At 37.8% G+C, this 20,916-nt stretch overlaps 2 protein-coding genes across 2 annotated transcripts in view; one reads left to right on the top strand and one right to left on the bottom strand.

The window, feature by feature from the left end:
- PPP1R3A (protein phosphatase 1 regulatory subunit 3A) overlaps positions 1-5,944 on the bottom strand; it is a 28,691-nt gene extending 22,747 nt beyond the window's left edge. Inside the window, exon 1 of the mRNA XM_035340121.1 lies at positions 5,101-5,944. Within this exon, the coding sequence (XP_035196012.1) occupies positions 5,101-5,894 (794 nt within the window). The 5' untranslated portion in view covers positions 5,895-5,944. The remainder of the gene's footprint in view (positions 1-5,100) is intronic.
- A 6,479-nt stretch (positions 5,945-12,423) lies between these two features.
- LOC118174662 (fork head domain-containing protein FD5-like) lies at positions 12,424-15,024 on the top strand. The gene has a single exon (XM_035340128.1). It carries the CDS (start codon positions 13,505-13,507, stop codon positions 14,306-14,308), a length of 804 nt encoding a protein of 267 aa, XP_035196019.1. The 5' UTR covers positions 12,424-13,504; the 3' UTR covers positions 14,309-15,024.
- The last annotated feature ends 5,892 nt before the right edge of the window (positions 15,025-20,916 follow it).

Below are 20,916 nucleotides of genomic sequence, written 5' to 3'. Positions count from 1 at the left end.
CCTTTGGTTGGTTTAGGTCAGTTGCCCTGGTGATGTTTCTTTCTCACTTTTTTTGCCCACCCCCTAGAAGGGTTAGAGAAAGTCCTGATGCTGTGCCAGCACTTCTCAGCAGCAGACACAACACTGGTGTGATACCACTGCTGTTCTAGCTACAAGTGCAGAGCGCAGCACTGTATGGGCTGCTGCAGGGAAAGTTAACATCCCAGCCAGACCCAGTACAACTGGGAAGCCCAGAACTGGACACAGGTGTGGCCTCACTAGTACTGAGTAAAGGGAAGGAACACCTCCCTCAACCTGTTGGCAATACTGAGCTTAACACACCCCAGAACACACACTGGCCTTCTTTGTGGCAAGGGGACATTTTTGGTTCACATGTCTTCAGCAATGTACTTCCTTTACCATCTATCAGAAAGTGGATGAAACTGGAGCTGAAGACAGGAGAGAGTATTCATGCACAGAAGAAATTCACTGACAGTTTCATTAAGATTATTCGGTATTTATGCTGATGAAAATTGGCATTGGTGACCCACAGACCAGATTTTTTTTAATCTCTTCCTTCTCATCACACATTTTACATAGAGCAGGTCTTGCATGAGACATCACCTATTTTGTCTTCTATTTTAAAGAGGCATCATGGAGGGAAATAAATTGATGTACTAATAAATTGATGTACAATAAATTGATTCAGAGAAAAGTACGTCCAGCAATAACCAGAAAACACAGGACCAACATCATTTCAGAGTGATACATTTGTGGGCTTAGAGAGCTAAGAGTGGGATAACTAACATATTAGCTTCCCTTTCCTTGTCAGAGGACGGAAGTCCAAATACATTTTAGCCTTTTCAGAAACTTTTCTCATTCTTATTAGCCATTTTCCTTGTGTTGCTGTTCCAATTGCTCTCTTGACAGATGGCAAATCAGGGCCAAACACAGAAATAAGGTGCAGCCTCACCAGTGACTGGCCACTGGGGGGGGGGGGAGGAGCTGGGTGAAGGTTTGCAGGTCATCACTGCGCCATGCACCATGATCTACAGGATTTTGCCTCATGCAACACACAACCAGTCCCTGTCTCATCAGACCAATGCAGGAGCCTGGGATCCACAACAAAATCACGTGGTCCAAACCTGAGGACCAGGAGAAATTTGTGTTCAGAATTATTATCCATGTCCCAAAATCAAAAGTCAAACAAAAAGAGGAAAAACTGGAGCTGATACAATTCAGTTACATTTTTCTTGATGTTTAGATGTTTGTGTATATGATAGAAATGAGGACTGTTTTCTGACAGGAGCTCAGGAGCTCTTTATTTTTTATTATTTTTTATTTTTTTTCCAGTGGCAACCTTCACATTTTTAGTAGTCAATTTTTCCCCCAAAAATATGAGTATGTACAAGTTAAATGCACGCTTTCAGATAGACTAAAAGATAAAGTAATTAATCCAGAGACTATTGTTTCAAATTATACTTTGTTCCTATGAATCTTCAAGTTTTTTGAAAAACAATAAAAATTGTTAAAATTTATATTAGAGAGAATTATTGCATGGAAAAATACAGTTGGAAGCAAATATTTTATAAAAGTTTGGGAGAAGACTATTTTTTCTTGTCTAGGCAAAAGCATATAAAACATGGAATTAATAGGCACGTGGTTTTGAATCTAGATAGTTTTCAACATTAATTATTTCATGCAGCTTTGCCTTTTGCTACAATATTTTTCAGGTGTGATTTTTGAGGGTTGAGTCCATTTTGATTTAAAAATAAAATAAAATATATGTTGGAAGCCATTTCATTGGCCTTATTCACACTACTTTGTCCTGGTTCATATTCTTAAGGGTAACATGATACAGTCATATTGTGTTTCCTCAGTAACTTCCTCTGAAAGTGCATATTATTCCTTTCACTTAACTAACGCAAATAATCCTTGATAATGACATTTAATGAGCCACACAAGTATGCCCTAGAGTGGATCAGATTACCTGCTAAAAAAACATAATTCTTTAACAGTCCTATTTTTTAACTGGAAAGGTAAATTGCACATTTTAAGAGAAAGTATAAATATCTTAGAGCCAAGATTTAAAAAATAAAATGGTAACAGGTTTCTAAATTTGAACTAGGGGCTTAAATAAGTGCCCTTTTAAAATATCATTATATTTAGTTTGCTATAAATAAATCATTAATTTAAGATGTCCAGTTTGTGGACATAAATAACAATATTACTTACCTGTGTGATCCATAGGTAAAATTGTTACTAATTCTCTGTATATCTGTTTGCATTTCTGCAGCTTCTAGGACAACCTAGTTATGGTCCAGGACCCCACTTTGCTAAATGCTCTATATACATAGAGCACAGCAAATATACACTCTGTAGAGTTTATAATTTGAGTATAAAACAAGAGGAGAAAGAAAGAAAAAGGGGGGAGGGGGCTTGTGGAGGAGAACAGGAAAACAGACAGCACTGTTCAACATGATAAGAAGTAGTCACAGCACATCATCAGCCTCACTTTGCCAATTTTGGGGGGTTTGTTTTTCTTGCGATTTTTTATAGACATCAAAGCAAAGGAGTTTTAATGAGGGTCTGAAGGAGAATAATGAGGTACTTTTGCAGATGTCTGCAGGGTGTTCCTCCTCACTCAAAGGGGCAACATGTACAAAGACACTTTGAAAAACAAGTGAGCAATGGAGGTTGGCATCTTAGTTCTTTTGAAACGAAAGGCCCTGATGCTGACCTCATTTACACTGGTGAAAGCTGCAACTCCTGTGAAGTCAATGAAGTCCCTGTAGCATAAAATTGGTCCTGGATTACAATCTGCCAGTGCTCTTTCAGAAGCCATAGAGACCACTGAAACTGTATTCCAGAAATACTTGTAGCACATTTTTTTCATTTAATGTAAGGACTCTTTACATCCTTCTGCCGCTAAAAAGAGTCTTGAAAGTGCATGTAGGTAACTCTTTGCCAAAAATGTGTAACAGATCTTAATGTAAACAAGAACCTGATCACTTTGTTTTTAATATCAGAAATTGTTATGTGTGTTCGAGTATACATGATCAAACATATATGTGTGCATACATATGTATGCTTACATAGGTATATATATACACATTTATATGTGCACACAGACACACACATATATATACAGATATGCATTCTGGTATGTACTGATATGGAGGGATACAACTTTACATCTCCGATAAGAGACAAGGTAATTTGATGTTATCTTCTTTCCATTTTTAATATATGTTTGTGGCTGAGGTATCTATAATATATTCAGCATATACATGCAAATGAGCATTCCCCAGATTAAATGTTTCTATGATTTAGACTAACACCAGATATATCACTTCAGGTTTTTCAGGGAATTAAACTGTTTTTTGTCACATAACCTCAACTGCCCAATTGTATCTAAATTTGCACTCCCAAACACAGCTGGAAGCCCAGGGCTCTCTAAATTAAGACTCAGCTCTCAGTGTCCATCTCCTCCATGTAGGCTACCTGAACTCAGCCTGAAATCACACTGCCTGCATATGCCTGTGCTATCTGATACCAAGACCCTTCTACAGAATACCTCAGGCTACCTTATTTACCCAGAATGAGTCATGTGACACTTCTTGAAGGACAGATACGACGTACAGAACCAGGCGCAAAGGTCAGGATGTGACTCCACGGCAGGTAAATGCGTTGAACCCTCTGCTCTTACGTACAAGAACATTCCCTGTGGAAGCACCAGTGAGCTTACCCAGGGCTGGCCAGGGAGGGCTCTCTGGACTGTCTATGAACTGGACCTTGGGTTATCACTGGGGACTGCTCTTACACCATGTTGGTGATGCAGGCACTAAGTTGTATTTCACACATCCCCTCACAGGACTCATGCACTTACAGCTGCCAGAGGCTCTCAGCACAGTGAGCCTGGGCTACAGGAGGAGACAGAACAGAAAGGCTCTGCTAGGGGAAGCCTTGGAGAATTCCCTTCTCTTTAAGCTCCAGCCACTGCCACGTTTGTTCCCGCTTCCCCACCAGTCCTGTTCAGTGGAAGAGTGCAGGTACTTAAAACCTGGGAAATCAAACTGCACCATCTTGCTTGGCAAGGAAACAGGAATTAAAAACTCAAGATTAATTTAGTTCAGGGATCTAAGTATCGCAGAGGATGCTGCAGGTAAAATATAGATTTGGTTCTGCAGAATTTCTATGGATTTGGAGGAAGTTTACTAATCTAAAACCTGAGAATTAGATTTACATGGGCAACATTGTTTTACTTACAGAAAAAGGGGAGTTAAAAACAGAGTAGGAAGCTGAAAGTTACTGTTCCTGAGTTTTTCTCTTCATATGGGATTAAGCTATAAGTTAACTACTGCCACTATATAATCAACAGAATACTAGCCTAAGTTTAATCAGAACAATGTATATTGAAAACATTTTATTGTTTTTAATATGTTACCAACTCTGCCTTATAAATCATTATTTATTTCACCAGTTGTGAAACAAAACATCAGGCAATGGCAGGAAGAAGGATTTGTTACTCTAAGATGCATCTTGCAGAACAGCCCAGCCAATTGCAGAAAAGTTTGTACTAGCTATTCTAATTGCAACAGGACCCCTCCCTGAGTTACCAGCTTCTTGACCCAGTGTTGCTATTTCTGTTTTAGTAGCTACATGCAGAGAATGAAATATGAAATAAATTATGTGAAAATCTAGGATTTTTTTTCTTTTTAATTCTTGTTGACTTACCAAGAGACTGAATGTGAAGTGCTTTAACTGTACAGCTACTTCAGTCTAGAGCAAAGTAGGCTCACCAGATCATTGATGTCAGCTCAGTTTATATGCTACAGAGATTAAAATCTTTATACAGCACATAATTTGTAGACCCTCACATTACTTTTCATCTGAGTGGCATGCATGCCATATATTAAAACTACGATGTTAGATTCCAACCATCTGCAGAAAACTACTGTCTAATGTATGCAAAAGCTTTATTAAAAACAAGTTTTGGTCTGATTTATTATTTAAAGAGCAACAACAACTATCAACATGGGAATCTTGGCTTCAGAAAGTAAGAAAGTTAGATTCAGCCAGCTATTTTGTAAGTTAACAAAAAGGAAGATGTAACCTCACCTGCTTGGTGTTGTCTTTAAGCAGCCTTTAAGATGTCTATCAGTAGCTTCTCTGTGTGGTTTATTATCCAGCTTGGACACATTTTCTTTCTTGTGACAAATCAGAGTGTAGTTTTTGTCATCGTTGTTTGCCCAGAAAGTACCAATCGATGTCTCATATCGTATACAGAACTCCACTTTGGCTCCATCTCTCTGATAAGGAGGAACTAAAGAAATCTTAAAGCAAAACTGGTCAGTTTCACTGCCACAAGAATTAGGCATGAATTCTGCTAGGATATCATAATAGCTGACCCAGTCATCCAGTGTCATTCGAACATATACCAGCTTTTCAAAAGATATGTTGAGAACTCTTATAATACCGTTCATACAGGTAATCCCAGGCAGGAACACAATTGACTCTAGCAGTACTTTCTGCTCTCGCACTTTTTGCAAAAGTTCTTCTTGGGAAGCAGGTAATGTAAACAGCTGAGATAAAAAAAATTCCTCCTGAGGGAACACTTCATCTTCTAAGTCATTATTTTGTGCTGTATTTGGAACTTCCCATGTGTCAAACTCTTTAACAGACACAAGATCAAACCCAAATGCATCAGCAAACGAAACTTTTCTTGCAATGGTGGTGGGGGTATCTGCCTCCTCTTCCTCTGAAGAAGCAGAATTCCGCCTTCGGGGAAGTGGAGAGAAACGATGTTTAATGTCAGGTTTAACATCTTCATCTTCAGAAGAGAAATCATTCACAGTAGGGACTTCTAATAAGTTAGCCTTGCTAACCCTACTAGGTCCTTCAAAAGACTCCATTGGGCTCTCTGATGTAAACTGAAAGACAACTGTACAACTAGTAACAGCTGATATTTGAGACACTGTGATTTAAAACAAGGATTAATGTTACAGTTGACATTGCAAAAGGGAGTCAGGCCTATTAATAGATGCTATGGTGTGTTAGCTATGTTCGTCTGTTCTCCATCTGATAGTATTAGGTGTTATAATTTCAATGATACATTTAAAATATTGCATTCCCTATTTTTATATGGTTCTGTGTGCTATGAAGAAAAATAATACTTAATATCTAACTGCACAAACAACTATCTTTAGGTGATCATCTTATGTTGCACAACAAAAGTTCCACAAATAAGGAACTATTAATCTCTGATTAGCATGTATCAGGTAAATAGTTTCTATATTTTCAGTTATTCCTGTATATTGATTGCTTCAAGGCCTCTTTTTTTTTTTTTTTTTACAATGTTTTAAGGCATATAAGTACAATGCCACATTCTTCCTTGACCTCAAAACATGATAAATCAGTGGGCCAGATCCTAGGACTATATCAGCTATTTCTAGCTAAGGATTAGACATCAAAACTTAAATGAACCAGGAATGCTATAAAACATTGAAGTGAGTACACTGGAGATGAACTTGTAATACACCATTGTAAATATAACTGAATTCGTGACTAATTATATTATGAAATTATCTAGTGCTAGACTGCATATAGTATCATCCAGCCAAATGGAGAGAACAGCACGTCACAAAATTAACTTGTGCAGCCAACCCTGAAACACAAACCCTGTGCCACACAGCTATAAACAGGAAGAAAAAACACACTTCACTGTTTAAACAGTTTTCAACCTTTGTACAGGGTACCTTCCCATGATATTAAATGAAACTCTCAATCAACTTAATCAGTTAACATTTGGCTTCTACTTTTATGGCATGCCATGTATGGAAAAATGCAGTGTTTGTGGGACAAAGATCATTAAATCAAAATGACACATTTTTGCTTCATATTGCTTAACCTATTTTCCTTGAGATTCTCTCAAAGGGCAAACCTACACTATAATCTAATGGTGTAGTACAAGCTAATAAATATGACAGGGCTTGCTTTGAATTAACCAGTTCAGAGACTGACAGCGTTAGTGGCATCATCCTTGATCTTGGAACAGGCCAGAAACCTAGCTCATCATTTGCACTTTCAAATGGCTCGGGTCTTCCTGGCTGTCTTGAATCCTTTCTCCTGTTGTTACAGGTAATTTTTCTCCTACACCATGAGAGAATCTCCAGGTCTTTCTAATGCTTCTCTGCCTTAATCTCTGGACAGCTGTTCCACAAGACACAAATGAGAGATTCACAAAATAGCTTTCCATAAACTAAATAACTCCTACCACCACCTGTAAATTTCTGGAATGTTATTGATATTGAACCAGCACTTTACAACGCTGTGTTTTTCAACAAGAGCTAAAAGTGAAAGCATTGAAGACTTATATTTTGAAGACAGATGGTAGTGCTTTCCAGCCATGTATTCGTGAGGGCCTAAGAAAGGAGTGAGATCTCCAGAGCTCCTCTCATGGAGGAGTCCAGACTTTCACTCACTGAAACCCCAGAAGCATCGCTTCTACCTGTTCCTGTGTACTGCCTTGCACACAGCTGCACAGCTGACTTGATGTATGCATATTTTGGCTTTGCACCATGCAAATAAGGTGCAGTTTGGAAAATGAGGCTTCATGCTTTAATGGTAACTCTATTTCTTTGTCTAAGTAAATACTACAGTAGCAATTACGCAAACAAGAACTTATTTATTACTCCTAATAGATACACCTATTTCTGTTTCAAGAACACCAAGCTGAGTGGTCCATCTGATGTGACAGAAGAAAGGGATGCCATCCAAAGGGACTTGGACAAGCTTGAGAAGTAGGCCCATGTGAACCAACAGGTTCAAGTCTAAGGTGCTGCACCTGTGTCAGGGCAATCCCAGGCAGGAATACATAACTTATTGAGAGCAGCCCTGCAGAGAAGGACTTGGGGGTTCTCGTGTACAAAAAGCTCGACGTGAGCCAGCAGTGTGCACTTGCAGCCCAGAAGGACAACTGCATCCTGGGCTGCATCAACAGAGGCATGGCCAGCAGGGCAAGGGAGGTGATTGTGCCCCTCTGCTCTGCCCTTTGACGCCCCACTTGGAGTGCTGCTTCCAGGTCTGGGGCTGCCAGCACAAGAAGGATGTGGGGCTGTTAGATCCTGTCCAGAGGAGGGCTACAAAGATGATCAGGGGCTGGAGCACCTCTCCTGTGAAGACAGGCAGAGAGAGCTGGGGTTGCTCAGCATGAAGAAGAGAAGGCTCCATGGAGACCTCATTGCAGTCTTTCAGTACTTAAAGGGGGGTTTTGAAATAGAAGAGTGACTTTTTACACAGGCAAATAGTGATATGAAAAGGTGAACAGATTTAAATTAAAAGAGGGGAGGTTTAGATTAGATTTTAGGAGGAAATTCTTCACTCAGAGGTTTGTGAGGTACTAGAACATGTTGCCCAGAGAAACTGTGGATTCCTATCCCTGGAGATGTTCAAGGCCAGGCTGGGGTTTTGAGCAACCTGGTCTAGTGAAAGGTGTCTCTGCCCATGGCAGGGGGGTTGGAACTGGGAGATTTTTAAGATCCCTTCCAACCCAAGCTATTCTATGACTCAGTTACTTTTTTTTTTTTATTAATTTATTTTTTAAAACAAGAAGTGCTGGTGACTTTAATCAGCACAGAGAAGTCTGTGAACCTGTAACTGCCTTGCATTGAGTTCAACTCCCTTACTTCTGTTCTAGATGTAAGGAAACAAGGTAGCTGGGAATCAAAGTGTAATTTAACATTTTGGCCTAAGTGGTCACACTGAGTCACAAAATCTTCAGTCTTGTGCCCTTATCTAGTGAGAGAAGGAACATGTATTCAGTAAGGTCATTTAAAAAAAAAAAAAAAAAAAAAAAAAAAAAGGAAAAAATATTGTATAAGAAATAAAAATAAATAAATAAATAAATAAAAGAAGATAAATATTTTTTCCTTGTACCAGAAAGAAATCTCAGTGGTTATAAGGATGGAGGTCAAGAAACATAGCTGAGAATGGAAGAAAGCCACAATTTTGTGGAAAGCAATTTCCTATCCATAAGCCTCATCTTCTTCAGTGCAGAGGGGTGGAGATTTATGGCTCTTCTTCCACCTGATCTAGGGTTTGCCTGGACAGTTTGTAATGGGTTAGACTTTTTATGAGGGTTTCAACCATGTACAGGTTACATGGTTTCAACCAGGTACACCAAAGCCAGTATAATTACATTTATAGGAATTGCATTAACATTCTAAAAATAATTGTAATGAAAAATAGTATCTCTTTTGTTCTCTGCATCTTACAATACGGTGTCCAAAAATCCCTTAATCAGACAACAGAGTATTTCCTTTCATACTATACTACCAACAGGTAAATTCAAAATGTCTTCATGGGATAACTTCTACAATCATTTCTTTTTTAAAGCCTCATCTTCCTCACTGTTTTTCTACACACCATATTTAAATGTTGAATCAAAACAAGTGTCTTCCAGGTGTTGTTAAATACTGTTTAAGTAACAATGGAAATAGCAAGTAGAATAGAGTAAGAATGTGTAGAAATAATGTGGCTTAATACTAAATACTTAAAGAGGGGTAACTTTAGTTAACAGCATAGTAAATGTTTTAAGGGACACCATCACAGAGGCAGCAGGCTTGGGACTTAATTAAACAAACAGCAAAGCACTAAAAGCAATAGCCAAATAAACTTTTAATTAAAAAATTGTTGCTCCTGCCTATGTTTTTGGCATGTCTATTATTAGAACTGGCCAGCTGATCTTTCTTGGCCTTATCTGGAAGGAGAAAGAATATACCTTTCTGTGTCAACTGAAAAACAAGTATGTCTTAAGCATCAGCTAAAGACGAGCAGTATAAAATCTGGTTCCACTTGGCTTCCTAACAGTGTATTCCCTAGTGCCCTAGGAAACTGCACTTCTTCAGCTGAGAGTATGAGATGTATTACTTACTTACTTCTCTTCTATTAAATAAATCTATTAGGATGAGGCATAAAAACATTTTCTCCTTGCAGAGAACTCTATTCCAGCTGACTGTTGAATGGTCAAAAGTGCTGAACAAGAGATAGAAGAGGTAGAAGAAAAAAAGAAAAATTTCCTTTAGGAAAAAAAAAAATAAAAAAAAATGCTGCATTGCTGTGAGAGGTATTTTGAAAAAGCAATTCATTCTCAAAGTACGTAGAACTAAGGAAAAAAGAACATGTCATTTAAGAAAGATATTCTGTCTAAATTCCACAATTGAAGCTAAATATCAGTAATAAAGGCTGAGTGAAGACAAATGCTGCCCTCAGTTGTTTTCTGATCTCTGCTATGGATTGTATGGGCCTTCAGAATATTTTTACAAAACTTTGTCCTATGACTTTGAACTGACTGCAGCTGGTATCAACTTTATTAATTTGTGGCCCAGAGAAGAAACCAGCTCACTCTTTTAAATTTGTGTTATTTTCACAGCGTCAAGTGTAAAAATTGGAGTCTTTGTAAGAATATAAATATAAATATATGTATATATAAAGAATATATATTCTATTATATTTAAGGGGATAGCTTCCATTCATACAATTACAGCTAAATCACTGACAAAACTCTTGTTAACGTAGACTGATGGCAGAGAACAAAACACCAACAGAGGAAAATTCAGAACAGATTATATTACTGTAACAGAATTTCCAGATACACTGGTTTCCAGGTTCATCTTTTCAAGAACATATAGTTTATGACAAAACATAATGAAAAGCAATTTGATAAAGCAATTTGATATTTTTATACTGTTTTGTAGGAAATCTCAGATTTCTAAGAATGCAGTGTTTTATTAACATTGTAAAGAATGCAGTAACAAAAATACTACTTTAATAAGGTATGTGTCAACGTTTGAAGAAGAATCTGCTTCACCAGGTTGGAGAAAGTCTGTTTAGGAAGAGTAGACAGTATGTTTTCTCTGTCTTTGATTCTTTTTTTTCAGATAAAACTGGATATTGAGCAACTGAATGTAGTTCTCACTCTAATGTCAAAGCTTTGGAGATATTTCAGGCAGTGATAAGACTCCCGCAAAGGATAAGGATAAAACAGGGAATTTGCCTTACATTTTGTATAAGAAACCTTGATTTTGGGAGAGAGATTTTCACCCTTTCACTTTTAAAGATAGAACTCAGAGGAAAACAAAATTAATTCCAGAAATAACACAGAGAAAGGAGAAACAAACTATATGCCCAGAAGAATGGGATGAATATTTTCGTTGCAGGCATATACAAAAAATAAAATAAAATATTTACATTGGAGATTAGGGATTTCAGCCCCTCAAAATATCTCTCTTTTGTTCACCTTTTTATTTTTCATTCCCTGTAGATTTGTTCTTTCCTTATATTATTTACTGAAAGGACTGTTCATCTGTTTGTGTACAGAGCCCTTTCCCACATATTTTTTCTTCTTGCTTAGGATTGAGTTCAGCTTCTGTGCTTTTGATTTTTGAGTCTTTACTGCACTTGAATTCCTGAACACTTCAGTCTGTTTCCCTTTAATAAACTCAGTTTCCTCAGTTTCTGAAAGCTTGTCTTTAAATCTGAAAACCTTAATAAGATAGTTTTGCTTATTCTTGATGTAATTAGAGCATTTGTAAGCTGTCAATGTCTGCTCTTCATGTCTAATCCTTCTCTAAAATTCTCTCAATTTACAAAGTGGGTACTAAAGTAGCAGAACACATTTGCTTTTGTGCTTCTTTGTTAGAAATGTAGGGGAAGGAATACATAGTCCTTGTCACAGTGAGGCATTTGTTCCTCAGTCTGAAACTGTTCCATAAAGACCCATATCTCAGCAGAAATCACAAAATAATCTATAGGAAATACAGTATTTTGAATTGAATGAAATCAAACATTTGATGTTATTATTGTAGGAACCCCTTCAGGCCTAATCTGATTACAGTTGAAGCAACAGAAACTGGGTGATCAAACAGTCAAAAGTGCCAGGTCACACGCTCCAGGGCTAATTAGCCTCAACAGCTTCTGCCATGAGCTGGCAACTGTTCAGATGCAAATAAGAGAGGAGGAGAACAAAATGGATAAAAAGCCTACAAAAAGGTTATGAAAAGCCACCAGTATGGTGGAAAGATGTTGGCAACTTAGGGATGTGCCAGGCAGAAAATTTCTAGCAAGAAAATTTCTTCCCCCATTCTAATGGGGCAAACGAATGCCTTAAGAAGAAGGCATTACTGAGACCAGTGTGAACAATAGCATTACATTTTGCGTCTTGTTTCCTGATCTAAAAAGATTGTGGCTACCAGCTGGATCATAGGCTCGTGGATTTGAGAACCTCAGAAAAAGCTTGCAAGTGCACAATCAAGATAATCAACTAAGATGTGAATGCTGAGGTCTAAGGATTGGTTTCATGTGTGGTCTAATCCCTCTGTCTCCTTTTTGCCAGAATAAACACTTTAAGGAAACAACCAAGGGTTTCTTCCTTCAGACTCTGATGATTCTGAATAACATCACCTTCATCTTCATAAGACTGAATCTTCAAGGCTGCTCTTGATGCCTTGAAACTCTGATCTCATTTGGGAATACATATCTTGTACACCAAAAGTGACCCAAAATAATACAATACCAGAGAGAAAAATTCATTTGAGGAGCAAGTTTTTCTTTCAAGGCTTTTACCATTTTGTTTTGTTTTGCTTTATAACATATTTAAACATGTTTAATTAATTTCCTTGACTAATCACATGAGATGATTATCTTGTCCTTAATAGTGTCAGAGCTCAGAGCTCTGAGGGCTATGTCAAAGTTCAAGTGATAGTTCAAGCGTTGGGAGTCCCAGTGCACAGTACTCATTTGCTCTGAGTGGTACTTGCTCCCCCAAGTGGTTTCTTGGGTCAGTAGGACCAGTCACATGCATACTCAACTTGAAAACTCGTTGCACAATTGGGACCAGAGAGTTAAGAAAATAAATGGTAAGTAATTTGGTTTTGTGTGTGTGTGTATTTAATTCAATTTCACCAAGAATAGGTACCCTGCAGCTACCAAATTTGATAGCAAGTGTCACGCAGTACTTTCTTTTAGGGCGTAAAGCAAATGTTTATTGTACTAAATACAACATGCTTGACTAGGTGTACAACACAGGAACCAACATGTTGATTTCAATTTGTTCTGCATATCAGTGGAGGGTCTAATCCTTTCACAACGCTATCTAGCCACAACCATTTTTTCATTAATCATTACGTTTCAATGGGGAACACTGAAGGGTGTTTTCTCAGATTATACTGAAGTAAAAGGCTAACGTCATGGTCTGTTTATCTTCATACTTAACATAGCATAATTATTTTATATTTTTTTCATTCAGCTAGGACTCGTACCTTGACTTTTTTAAACATTGGCAGTTCTGTTTTCATTGTTAAGGATGTTGACTTAACAAAGTATAAAATAGGAATCTGGGTATGTGAGAGCAACATATTTAAAGTCCTGCTTCCTTTTCTCCTGCAGCAGACCAATATTCAACTGACTACTTGCAGTAAAATATCAGAAAATTTGAAATAAAATAAATGCTAGACTTCATGCTATAATGACTGAAGACCTTTCTCAAAACAATGAAGGAAGTCCATTCATCCATACTGTAGGAGGAGAAGAAAGAAAAGTGGTTCAGCGGATTCCACCACAAATTTCCAGCTCTCATATATGCACCAAAAATGGTCTTTCTGTGCATGACGATGAAGGAAGATTTCTGGAAAAACCACCCCTATCTTACATAGCCTTAATTGCAAAGGCAATTCTTTCTTCCCCTACAAATAAATTGAATTTAGCTGCTATCTACAGATATATTGAAGATAACTTTCCTTTCTACAGGAACAAAAGTCAAGGCTGGAGAAACAGTGTAAGGCACAACCTTTCACTAAATGATTGTTTCATCAAAGTGGGGAGATGTGAGGATGGGAAGGGGAACTACTGGAGCATCCACCCATCAAACTTAAATGACTTTGTTCATGGGGACTTCAGGCAACATCGACGGTCACGAAAGCGAGGACGTCAAAAGGAGCTAGAGCATTGCCTTACTATGAATAATTTCATGCCATGGGGACACTATCCCTCCTACCCAGCACCGAGTTTCTTTTACCAAACACATTATTTCCTGGATCCTCTGTGGAAAATATTGTATGCTGACAGATGGCAGTTTATGCTTGAATACCAAAAATGGAATGCAAACAGTGATTTAATCATGGGAAAGTTTTTACCTCCACTACAGCCTAATAAACTACAGAGCGTTTCTGTGGACTGGTTTTATGGATCTCCTGCTACTTCAGCAATGCAGCAGAATATTTTCCTAAATATTCAACAGGCATTGCCTAATTCTGTTTTCTTCTCTTCGTAGAAGTTGCAGCGAAGTTAAGCATTCAGACACATCTGTAAGTACTAGAAAGTACTTGAAGTGCAGTAATTTCATGGGCAGCTCTGTCTGGGACCCTGTCAAGATACAATATATTAATATATATTGCACCGTTTTGAATGTTTGTATATGTTTAAGATAGCAAATGAGCTTACTTAGTCATGTAAGCCAGTGATTACCAATGATGGCTACCTAAGAATATTAGCTTTGAAATGATAACAATTAATACCGGTTTTAAGAATTCTACTAGTCAATGACAGGGCATATATTATGAAGTATGAATAAATCCATTAGCACTCATTGCCCAATAAAATTATTTTTAATTGTCCTGTATTAATCATATTGTTGTATACTGCAGCTCTATTAGTTTCCAATTAGATTGTATGCATGCATATGTATAACTATATACTCAAACATGCACACCCATACATTACATTTATATCATATTGAATAGGAAGCACTAATAGATTTTTCCTTTGTCAATTGTGAATGTCTTGGAAATGCTACCTGTCACCTATCACACGGTTGGAAATACTAAGTGAGTTATTCTTCTAATCTTTTAATTTTCTACATTGGTTGGGACTCACTCGTCACTATTATTTCCAACATATTGTATTGATCCAAGAATCAATGTACATTAATATATTTTAAAAATTAAATGTATACTTACTTCTGTTTGAATAAATGTTCAAATCAATAAATATTTCAAGTGAAATAGGATTGCAATATTATTTTTAATATTTATTTAAGTTTAAGTCTGGTTCTCAAATGCATGGCCGCATGTCAATTAACCTGCTTAAATGATTAGTTAATGACAACATGACTAATTACTACTTTGCCCATTAGTTGGGTACAATCCATTTAAGAAATTTTCACTCTTCAGATAATGTCAACTATGTGAAATTGCTCGAGCTTATATCTATGCTTTTAGTTTACGTAGTCATATATATTGACATGGGTGCTTACATGGTTGTAGAGTATACGATGACATAAAGTACTCACTTAAATATATTTGTTTTATGTATATACTTACCCAGCAACCTCATTGTAACAGGAAAATTATATTAAACTGGACATTTTAAAACACAGAAAGTAGTTTTATACTTAAGGCTGCTTGAGATGCATGTTGAAAGGACTTATCCTATATTATATTAAAGGTTCTTCTAGTTTTATGGATGGTTTATTTTCAGTTGCTTAACATATAGCTGTACTTTAAAACATTTGCCTTCAACTGATTTTATTTCTGTTTCATTTTTTCTTTATTTTCTTTTCTAAATTTCATCTGAAATGTTTCAACTCTGAGAACTACATGGGCAATGAGAGTGGAAATGAGCAGACTCATGGGCATGTATTATAGAAGCAGCACACAACATCTGCTGATGGAGAACTTTTTAATCAGGAAAGTGTAACAATCATTCCAGTGAAAATATCCAGCTTTTGCTAAGTTATAAACTTTACAAAAATTTTGCTTTGAAATATTTGTTCACTGAAAATGTGAATTTGAGTAGTAAATCTCTAAAAACTCTGTTGTGAGGAAGTCATAAAGAGCCCTAACACGTGTACAAAACTTGAGACTTGGGAAGGTGGAGTTCAGGGATGACCAGCTAGCAAGACTGGACTGAGGAAAGGAAGGAGATAACTGGTGTTGAGACAATGAGCCAAGACTCACTGAGCAGGGAGGCAGGACCTCTGAGAAGTCTGAGGAATACAAACTGTGAATGCCAGGCAATTTTAATCACATGAAAATGAAAGTCAGGGATAAGAAAAGTCAGGGCAGGTTTAATGAGTAGCAGGTGAAAAGTCTTTGCCTACTAGTTCATATGCTAGGATGCCTGGGACGGAACATAATACTCAATTCTTTAGCTGTCAGCAAATTACTTTAAAATTACACAAGACAACAAGCTACTCCTGTTCTCACTTGCTCCATTAGCTTACTTGGCAAAAGCTTGTGAAGTGCACCTGAGGATATTCCTAGAAGGACACAATCTTCCATGCTAAACAACAGTTGGAGGAGAGGAATGAGCATATAACATAGTAATTTGCTTGAGCTAATTGTACTGGGTCTGGCTGGGATGTTAACTTTCCCTGCAGCAGCCCATACAGTGCTGCGCTCTGCACTTGTAGCTAGAACAGCAGTGGTATCACACCAGTGTTGTGTCTGCTGCTGAGCAGTGCTGGCACAGCATCAGGACTTTCTCTAACCCTTCTAGGGGGTGGGCAAAAAGTGAGAAAGAAACATCAGCAGGGCAGCTGACCTAAACCAACCAAAGGGATATTCCATACCATATGATGTCACACTCAGCAATAAAAGGTGGAAAAAGGAAGAAGAGAGGAGGGGTGGGCTCTCGTTGCAAAAACGTCTGTCCTCCTCCCGAACACCGGCTACGTGCGTTGAGGCCCTGCTTCAAGGACATGGTCAAGCATCGCTCATTTGTGGGAAGTAGAGAGTAATTTCTTTCCTCTGCACTTCCATATAACCTTTGCTTTTTTTGTTTAGTTATTCCCTTTCCCCCTCCCTCTTCCCCTTTCCCTTTTTTCCCTTTAGTTGAATTGTTTAATTAATAATAATATTTCCTTAATTTATATATATATATATATATATATATATATCTTTAATTAAATCATCCTTATCTCAACCCGTGAGTTGTTCTTTCCTTTACTTCTTCCCCTCCTCATCTGAGGAGGGGGAGTGAGAGAACGGTTGTGGTGTTCAACTGCCTAGCACGGTAAAACCACCACACTAATGTGACCTGTTGCTTAACAGGACATCCTTTAAGCTTAGAATAACCTTATTAGTTTGCTTTGGAAAGAGAACTGCAATTTACCACATTGGAACTGAAGCATGTATTAAACCATACACATGATTCCAGATCTATGCCCCAGTTTCCTGTGGAAATGCAATACAAGGAATTTATGTGCAGGAGGAGACATTCTTCTGCCTAGATGCTCAGATCTTATTTGAAAATCACTTTGAAATAGTTTTCATACCACTAGTAGTACACATACCGTAGCCTGGGAACTCCCATCTTAGATATTTCCAGTCTGATTATGTAGCTGTCAGTATATTTTCTTATGTTTTTTTGTTGTTGTTGTTGTTGTTGTTGTTGTTGTTTTTTCCTATGTGTTTTAACTTTTGCTTATTTGTATAGCACCTGCATGCCCCAGTGGAGGAGTATTCTACTCATGTAACAAACAACTATTTTTCTCCTCATCATTCAATATGTATCTGTGGCTTACATTCTGTGCATAGTTTAAACACTGACCTAGAGACAAAATACCCATTCACTATTTCTTATTATCTTTCAAAGCCATAACACAATCTACTTTTAAATATCCTGAGAGATGAGGAGTGTCTTGAAACATAGACTTAAAAAGACTGAGGTTAAATGTACATGCTCACTTTGGACATCACATTTGTGAAATCATTGTATAGCACTTTATGTGCTCAAAGCCCAGCTCCCAGTGCCCTGTTTTTTAGCTCTGAGTGTTCAGAACATGTGTAACGAACTCAAGCAACAAGGAAACCAGTGACCATCTGTGAAAAGTTTGATTTAACTTGTCCAGAAATATTGTAACAGATGAAAGAGAGGAATTCATCTCTTCAAGGTAAACTTCAACTGCTATAATATAGACAATCATTTTTCTTCCAGTTTGCTAAATACCTTCCAAGTTCCTCAGCAAAACCTAGTATTTCTTTATTATGCAATTCTAATTCATCTACAAAATAGATCTACTTTGGATATTAAATAAGGCAAGAAAAAAAATAGACTTTTCATATAATTAAAGACCATACTGTAATGCCTTCAACTGAGGTAAGGGCCAAGTTAGGAAAGCACGATTTAGACAAGATGCCAATTTCTTTCCCTAGCCTGTGAAAGCCTGACATTGCAATCTTAGTAATGTTTTTCATCACAGCTGAAGGGGTAGGGTTAGTGTGTCATTTTGTGATGAAAATGTCAAAGTACTAATTTGCAAACAACCTGAATTCAAAATTTAAAAGCCATGAGAAACAAATCAAGTTATATATTTTACATGAATTCAAAAACCCCAAATCCACTTAGCATATAAAAATACATAATTTTCTGATTTTGATCACCCTACAATTAGAGAGGACATTAAATTTCTGATACAGGAAATTACCATTTAATGAGAAGACAGAAATGTTCTTGAAAATTAAACAGATGAATTATACGTTTGTGCAGGAATGTCTGCAGCAGTACATGTGGTGTAAAAGACTCCCTTAGAAGTGAAAACAACAGTTACAAATGCTGAATTACAGAAAATATGATATTAGCACAGTATCCAAAAATTACATATCGCCAACTTCAGCATTTTCCAGCTGAAATGCATTACTGAGGTTGATAAAAATGTCAGAAAATCATAATCTCAGCATTTTGACCATTGTCACCTCTGTTCTGCCCATAAATAAGACAGAGGTCATCTTTTTAAAGCTGATCTACTTTGAGAGTACACAGATGAAATGCCAGTATATGACATAAATAGCTGGAATGGAGGTCACATACGCTCTCATAAATAAATAGTGCAATTGTTCTCCTCTTTTTTGCACTAAAGAAAATGACTTCTACATAATGGAGTTATGTTTGAATCATACATTTCCTAACATTTTCAATAAACTGTATCTTAATGATGAGTGGTAAGAAAACTAGGCCTGAGCACAAGAACCTTTTATTAACAACAGTTTATGGGTAGTCATATCAAGGCAAATAATAACATTCATTTTGCAGTTGATCTTCACCAGTTTATACAAATATTTATTTTAAAAGTTCAGTAATATATCTAAGCCTATAAAGCCTGGAAAGTTAGCATACAGTTTAATTTCTGATACATTTGCTGTGCAGCACAACTTCTGACTCTTAGGCTTATCTTCTTTCATATGGAAAATAACCATAACCTGCCCAGAGGCACAAACAAAAGCTCTGTAGAAAAAGAAACTTCTAAACTGTATAGCCACTCACACCTATGCACAGTAATTTATGCTCACCCAGCAGTTATCCATTTCTTGCATTCCCTGACACAGTTTATGGAAGACAATTCCCCTTTGGAGGCTGCAAAGCACAAACACTTCTTCCATCCTGGTGGGGCTTGGATACATGTCAGGCTTGGCCTGTAGGGACACCATGAGGGAAGAAAAAAAAAAAAAAAAAAGGAAATATTGAAAGTCTCCTGGAGAGTCAGTGTAAGCACAAATTGTGAGAATAGCCTCAGTATCACAGTATCACAGTATCACAGTATAGGACACAGCTGTGGTTAATTCGTAGATTCATAGAATCCATAGAATCATAGAACCATTACGGCTGGAAAAGGCTTTCAAGATCATCTGGTCCAACCATCACCCTACTACTAATGTCACCCACTAGAACATATCCCTAAGCAACCTTTGTCCAACTTTTCTTTAAACACCCCCAGAGATGGTGAATCCACCACCTCCCTGGGTAACCCGTTCCAATGCCTGGCTATTCTTTCTCAGAGGAAATGTCTCCTAATTTCCAACCTGAATGTCCCCTGGCGCAACTTGAGGCTTTTCTCTCTAGTCCTGTCACTAGTAACCTCTGAGAAGAGGCCAACCCCCAGCTCCCCACACCTTCCTTGTTGGAGAGAGCAATAAGGTCTCCCCTGAGCCTCCTATTCTCCAAACTAAACAACCCCAGTTCCCTCAGCTGTTCCTCATAGGACTTGTGTTCCAGGCCCTTCACCAGCTTCGTAGCCCTTCTCTGGACATGTTCCAGGGCCTTGATGTCCTTCTTGTAGTGAGGGGCTCAAAGCTGAACACAATACACTATGTGCCAGCCTCACCAGAGCAGAGTACAGGGGGGAGATCACCCCCCTGGCCCTGCTGGCTACACTATTCCTGATTCAAGCCAGGATGCCTTTGGCCTTCTTGGCCACCTGGGTACACTTCCAGCTCATGTTCAGGCAAGCATTTATTAGCGCCCCCAGATCCTTTTCCTCTGCACAGATTTCAAGCCACGCTGCCCCAAGCCTGTAGCGCTGCATGGGGGTGTTGTGGCCAAAGTGCCGGAACCAACACTAAGCTATATTGAACTTCATCCCATTGGCCTCTGCCAATCAACCCATCCTGTCCAGGTCCCTCTGCAGGGCCTTCCTACCCTCCCTCAGATCAACACTTTCCCCCCAGCTTGGTGTCATTTAAAAGTGCTCTCCTGTACGTAAATCGTTGAATTTCCCTGAAGTGTAACTTTAAGTAGAACCTTCCTGATTTTATGTTATCTGGCCTGGGTATGTTACCAATATGCAACAATTATATTTGCAATTGTATTGTATTATGCAACAATTATCTGTATTATATGCCAAACAGTGATAATTGCTGACAAATGTAATTCCATCCATGTTATTCAGGTATGGGTTTTTGCCAAATGGTTCATGTGGACATGGCTTAAAATTCATAATTTTTGTACCATAAATTGAGCTTTGAACCTTTTTGCCAACACGGACTTGCTTGGACCAGGTGCATCCAAGCTCCAGAGATATGCTTGCAGACTTTATTTCTATCATAAAACCATACTGTACCAGTTCTCCTGTGTGCCTAACAGACTTCTCAGTAGAGTATGTAG

Source organism: Oxyura jamaicensis, chromosome 1 (genome assembly GCF_011077185.1).
Source record: "Oxyura jamaicensis isolate SHBP4307 breed ruddy duck chromosome 1, BPBGC_Ojam_1.0, whole genome shotgun sequence".
Taxonomy (NCBI): Eukaryota; Metazoa; Chordata; class Aves; order Anseriformes; family Anatidae; genus Oxyura; species Oxyura jamaicensis.
Note: the sequence above shows the minus strand (reverse complement) of the source record. Positions and strands in the feature narration are given on the sequence as shown.

Bases quoted from the DNA above. Each gene is read 5' to 3' on its own strand.
- LOC118174662 (XM_035340128.1), top strand. From the start codon at position 13,505: ATGACTGAAGACCTTTCTCAAAACAATGAAGGAAGTCCATTCATCCAT.